Source organism: Hevea brasiliensis, chromosome 15 (genome assembly GCF_030052815.1).
Source record: "Hevea brasiliensis isolate MT/VB/25A 57/8 chromosome 15, ASM3005281v1, whole genome shotgun sequence".
NCBI classification, from domain to species: Eukaryota; Viridiplantae; Streptophyta; class Magnoliopsida; order Malpighiales; family Euphorbiaceae; genus Hevea; species Hevea brasiliensis.
Genome location: NC_079507.1, coordinates 59,112,181 through 59,118,476, shown reverse-complemented (window position 1 = coordinate 59,118,476; position 6,296 = coordinate 59,112,181). Strand labels below are relative to the sequence as shown.

Sequence of the window (6,296 nt, the reverse complement as noted above, 5' to 3'; positions counted from 1 at the left end):
CCACTAATCAATCCCAAATACTCTCTAGTCACAATTTCATATGCAAATTTAAATTTTTTTTGTTGGATTGAATATAAGCTTAATCTTACATGAAAAATAAGTTTTACAAGCATTAAATTAAATATTTATATTAAAATTTATACAAAATCAATAAAAGTGTATACAATAAATATACCACCCTATATACAAATATTTAATCTAACAATTATAAATATTGCTCTATAGGAGATGAGCTTATAATAGCTGCACTTTTTCCTGTCTAGTTCTGTTCATTTTTCTCAAATTTTCCCCTTCTAAAGATAAACTCTCCAACGTCCAAGTATGTAGGGACTTGCACAAAACCATGAAATATATATGATTGCACGTATTTTTATTACAATTAAGCAACTACCATCTAAATTGAAATTCCAACTGCCACATCCATTTACAGAAAAAGTTGTAATAAGCCCAGATTCATTACTATAAGAAACAAGGAGAAACCTACAAAAGCACACCCACACCCATTCACCACTTTGATGATTTACATTTACTCGTAATTCCCTTCTCATTGAAGTAAGGCCTGAAGGTTCTCACAACTTCCTCATAGGTTGGCCTCTTGTAGTCCACTGCCTGCAATCATTCACTTGCCAATGTCTTATTAAAGCCATCAACACATATTGTTATGACAATCTTAAGCTTTTTGACACATCATACCTGCTCAACAACTTCTTCAGGGCTTGCCCATTTCCATTCTGCAAATTCTGGGTCTGCTTCTCCATTTGCCAGGTTAATCTCACTCTCATCTTTTGTCAATTTCATAAGAAACCTGTCAATTGCCCAGAACTCATTTTCAACCCTCAAATTATATACTGGAAGTGACAGAATATAGCACATCCTATTTACCACCCTTTTTTCATTATTTTATTGTTTCCTTTTCTAAAACACAATTTCAATTATTTTGCAAGTTTTTTGTGTTAATTTGATGCTGTCATACTTTAATGTCTACTTTTGCAAGTCCACAACAATTCTCTGGCTACAAGGATGAAGCAAAAATCATTGCAAGGATGAAAAGCTGTCGAATGAATCACTGAATCTTTAAATCAATCTAATCTTCGGACATGCAAACCCGAAACCCTCAAATATTAATATTTAAAATGTCAAGTGGACAGACATAATACCAAGCAAAATCAATTGACAGCTCAATTTGCCTACTGGAAATGGATTTGAAGTAGCCCGCATGCTCTACAAGGATTTGAAAGAACTGCTAAAACAGTTTGCCTAGTTTCTTGACTTGATCAATGGAATTGATTCAAACTTCAAAGCCAAAATCATTAATTTATTCAATTTCTATACTATTAGCTAAATTGGAACACTAGTTCTGCAAGGCTTATGAATGCAGTAAATTGTGGTGGCATTAAACAAACATGCCCTTTAAGTGAATAGGGCAACATCTCAGTCCATGCTTCCATGGTGATTCAGTATGCACAAGGAGTGCCCATCAGTCACTCTTATATGTGCCTTCCAGTAGCAATTAGCATTCAAAGGGATCAGATCATTAGCATCATAAGCATCAGAAGAAATGTCCAAAAAGAATGACACATAAGGCAGGTCTTGACAGAGATGGTGCATTCATGGCTAGGAAGACAGTCACATTGCGTAATACACATATGTTTATCAAAATGTGGTATGCTTTCATGGAATTAATTTGTGTACTTGTGAGGTGTGTTTATGACAGATCGAGAGACGCACCACTTCTGTGCCTGCCCATGCCATTCACCTCCCCACAGACGATTCACTTTGGCCTTCACAGCAGGTGGAAAGTCATAAGTCAACCAATTTGGTACCTGTCAGTACATAGCCAACAAAATAACAAATGGAAAGATTATTGGCAATCCAAGGTTAGATATTAAGAGCTTTAAATTACTAAAGGAATTTTTTATTTCCAGTACTCAATCATCATTCATTCCTTTAAAAAAATTATTTACTGACCTCAGCAATAATTTCAGCAGACACTATCCCAGTTTCTTCTCGCAATTCCCTGATGGCTGCAGATCTAGGCTCCTCATTATCCTCGATACCCCCCTGAGAGGTAAACACAAAGTTGAGCCAGCTTAGTTAAAATGTGCTAAAAAAAAAAAAGAATGAGAGCATGATGTAAGTGTGAAACTGAAGCTTCATTTCTATGATAAATGATATATGAACTCTTGTTGTCCAAAAACTATATGCAAAAGTAGTCTAAATAAACCCCTATGACTCAAAGAGTCAAAGCAAACCCACTTATGTGTCAGGAATCCAACCACTTCTTCTTTAAAAACTAGGTAACTGCAGGAGAAATTATACATTGACCCAGCTATACCAACTAAGATTCCTAGTTGGTAACTTGGGATGGCAAGTCACTCAAATATTATTTAAAAAATGTAAAAGAAAAATGTTATTGGTGGTAACATGCATAGGAACAGAACACAAAAAGTAACCTACATATGTTTGAGGAGAAACTTGTTATCGCTATTATTTTTTATCTTTTACCCTTTTTTTTATATAAATCCACATGTTGATATTTGAGTTGTTTGCCATACCAATCAAGATATCATAATTGGTATAGCTGTTTCAGCATATAATTTTCCCACCTGAAGAGTGGTGTACAACATAACAAAATTTAATTCATCACAAAAATATGAAGTCTGTATTGTGCATATATTCACATGAAATAAACATAAAGGCATAGAAGAAGAAGAAGATATATTATGCATTTAAAAAAGCTTTTTGAGGCCACAATGGACCTAGTTCATAAGTCACATCATGGCTAAGGGGTCCTGCCAAAATAAAAGTGTTGCCAAGTACAACCATGCAACATCAAGTGGAAAGATTTCCTAGATACTCGATTCCCATTATCTATCAATGAGAGATGACTTTCACACAGGCTATTTCGTTTAACAAGGTAGGTTTTCTTTGCTAAGGGACAAAGGCCCCTAGTGTACTGAGAGAGTTGTATAGTAAAACAAATTAACAGTTTGATCTGTTAGACAAACCATAAAGACGCACGAGGAATTTGTCAATAGAGGAAGCAAAAAACACAAAACCCTCCTTTTCACAACCATAGTGTTTAAAGATGCCAATTAACTAACATAGTTATGAATTGAATAATCTTTCTGCATTTCTAAGCATTTATTCTTTTAGAAACATAATTAAAGACAATGATAAGTTCAAAGAAAAACACTATCCAATATGGTACCACCTGTGGCATCTGCCACGCTCCGGGAACGTTCAATCTAGAAGCCACAAAAATCTGCAAGTAAAATAACACTGTTATCATTTCTTCTCACAAAATGTGCAAACTTAAAATGAAGAAGAAAGGATAATTTAAAGAAAAACTGTATGAATATTATAATTCTTCTTCCTTATCAATGAAATTATTGAAAACTATCAGAAATGCAGGATACATGTCAAAAAAGAAGAAAAAAGGGGAAATATTTTGAACTATAGAGGCCTTTCGTTATAATCTTTTCATCAATGGGAGAACCATAACTACAAATATCTAAATTGACTGAGATCAATGGTTCTACACGATTTGTAGTAAGCCTACGATTTCAAGACCTTGGAACATTTCTATTAAAATCCCACTGAAAAAGTTGTAAGATGTAGTTAAGCATGCCATGCCAATGGTCTAGCAGCCAATGGTCATCTGCGTGCCCCATAGCCCAGGTAGTCGGGGATTAAAATTCCTGACTATCTCAGCCTTAAGAGGGAAAACAAAGAAAAAGAAAAGAAAGAACTAGGGTAACAAGCAATATCTTTTTTCCTATATATAAGGGTTTAAACCTTAAAACCTTTAATCCTAACAATTCCCCTATTAAGCATTAAGAAACATGACTACATATATATGATAAGATGCCATGCACGCTAGTTACATATCAGATTGACGATAGTTTAGTCTTGGGTCTTCATAGGTTCAAATCCCACGGAAGAAGGGATCTGGACTTAAAGGAGGAAGGGAGGGAGAGAGAGAAAAAGAGTTACACTCTCATCAATTAAAGCAAATGGGTAATATTACTTCTGAAAAAGAAAAAGGTTAATATGTCAACCATAGTACCATCTGTGAATTATTATGAGCATATACAGTAGATAAGTATACATGACATACGGTAGCAATATCAGCTAATATCCATTCTTTTTCCTATGTTAAATGAAGATTTCTTCACTAACAAGGCCCAGGATATCAAACGACGAAATGCCCTCCAGCTTGTGGCCAAGAGAGTGATCCAGTTTACTGGATACTTGTTCTACAATATAAATTTCGCTACAAAATCAGCTGCCCGCCTTGCAGTTGATATAGTTTATATCATTTATAGTGATATCGAAGACAGTCAAATCCTCGATCACTCACACGACAGATGATTAGTATGTGAGATGAATGATAAAGTCAAGACTATATCTATCTCGTATCAATAAATCCCCCATACTTGCAACAATCAAATTTTCGAGATTCCTTTATCAGAAAAATTAACCAAATATCTAGAAACTTGATTTTCTATCCTTTTAAATTTCAATGTTGATCTTTAAAAAAACCATATTAGCATTAGTTAAGCAGGCTGTCAGCTCTTGAACACCCGTCCAAATTTCGGATCTTCCTCCATAGAAGATAGGCAATCACATTCAACATATCAATGTCCAGTTATAATAATCGCAAAACCAACTCCCTAAATCACTTGATCAAATTAAAATAAAATAAAATAAAACAAAAACAGCAACAACATTATCGAAAACAAACAAACGCATATGGACAAAATCATCACGTCCAATAACCTCCTAATCATACAGCACAAGCCACTCTTAAATGTCTTTACAGTTTCCTAAATACAAATTCACCAGTTGTCAGAAATATCCCATCAATCAAAACAAAACTAATCCTCAAAATTTTGGAGCAGAATTTATTGAGAGACAGAGACAGAGAAGTTGGCACCTGATTATCAGAGTTGATAAGACAAACGCCAACGTTGGGGCGATAGCCAGAGGGCAGACCATCCATTTGCAGCCTTCTTGAACCCAACACCACAGAAAAAAGTGAGAGATAAAGAAGTACAGAGATAGAGAAGAAGAAGATGATGATATGACTTCAGATAGATAGAGAGTAAATGCTGCGATATCTACCTATGTATCTGTCGGAGTGACTATATATATATAGAAAGAGATATATCAGTACAAGGGGGAGAACGCGAGAGAGAGAGAGAGAGAGAGAGAGAGAGAGATTCGAAGGAGAAAAAGAGGAGCTAAAGAGAGAGAAGAAAAGGTTGTTTTATGGGAATGAGTGACACTGACCATGACAAATGGCTGACTCTTTTTATTTAAAAAATAAAATAAAGGAGAAAGAGAAAGTGAGAGGGGGTAAAAACTAGAAAGTTAGTGGCGCTTCATAATTGATAATTTCGTCTCTTATCCTGCGCACCTACCTTTGCCTTGGTTCCTTTTGGTGGGAGCATTAATTAAAGCGCATCTCTTTAATTTTTATGCAATTGTGAATTTTACGGTGATATTAGCCTAGCATTATACGTAGGGCTGAGTACAATACGGTTTAAATCGAAAAATTAAATCGAATCGATTTAATTTGATTTAATCGGTTCGGTTTTAAAAGTTAATCAGTTCGATTCGGTTTTAATTTATAAAAATTTTGATTATTTCGGTTCGATTCGGTTTTAAAGAAAAAAAAACCGAACCGAACCGAATAGTGATTTATATAATCAAATCGAATTAAATCGAATCGAATCGATTTTTGAATTAATTTATTTTTATGAAAAATTTATGAATTATATTTAATTTTATATATATTAATTATTTAATTTCATTGAATAATGGTTATTAGGTTCAAACCAAAGTTAAAATTAGACCAAATAACTTAAAAATCAAGTCTAAATTAAAAAATCAATCAAAAATCAAACTGATCTGTTTAAACCGAACCGAACCGAATTAAAGCGATTCGGTTTGATTCGATTTTTCACTAATTTCGGTTCGGTTCGATTTCTAAAATTGACGATTCGATTTTGATAATTTAATTCGGTTCGATTCGGTTCGGTTCGGTTTGAACCGATTGCTCATCCCTAATTATACGGTGCGCTCTCGCCTTGAGTTCACTTGCCTCCTCCATTATAACATAGATGCTTAATTATTGAATTACTGATTTAGCCTCCTTTTCTTTTACCAGAATACTAGCAAAATGTCTTATTTTATATTTAATTTTAGTTATATTTTATATGTATTTTTTAATATTTGTACTTTCATATATTTTAAAGTTAATTTACGCATATTAATTAAATTTATTTTCA

General features: G+C 33.9%; 1 protein-coding gene across 2 annotated transcripts; it reads right to left on the bottom strand.

Annotated features, from left to right (window-relative positions):
- Positions 1–331: 331 nt before the first annotated feature.
- LOC110668769 (nudix hydrolase 25) lies at positions 332–5,259 on the bottom strand. Of its 2 annotated transcripts, XM_058136610.1 has the most exons (7): positions 5,128–5,259; positions 4,940–5,012; positions 3,215–3,265; positions 1,969–2,061; positions 1,729–1,823; positions 694–805; positions 332–609 (listed from the first exon to the last, which is right to left on the bottom strand). In XM_058136610.1, exons 2-7 carry the CDS (start codon positions 5,003–5,005, stop codon positions 505–507), a joined length of 522 nt encoding a protein of 173 aa, XP_057992593.1. In that variant the 5' UTR covers positions 5,006–5,012; positions 5,128–5,259; the 3' UTR covers positions 332–504. The 2 variants fall into 2 exon arrangements, with proteins under 2 accessions (XP_057992593.1, XP_057992592.1); XM_058136609.1 differs by lacking the exon at positions 5,128–5,259 and having other exon boundaries at positions 4,940–5,121.
- Positions 5,260–6,296: the final 1,037 nt, after the last annotated feature.

Coding starts and splice junctions, on each gene's coding strand:
- LOC110668769 (XM_058136610.1), bottom strand. CDS start 5,005: ATGGATGGTCTGCCCTCTGGCTATCGCCCCAACGTTGGCGTTTGTCTT. Junction 2,062..3,214: donor GAGCGTGGCAGATGCCACAG/GTGGTACCATAT, acceptor TTTACCTCTCAG/GGGGGTATCGAGGATAATGA. Junction 806..1,728: donor CATGGGCAGGCACAGAAGTG/GTGCGTCTCTCG, acceptor GGCAATTGACAG/GTTTCTTATGAAATTGACAA.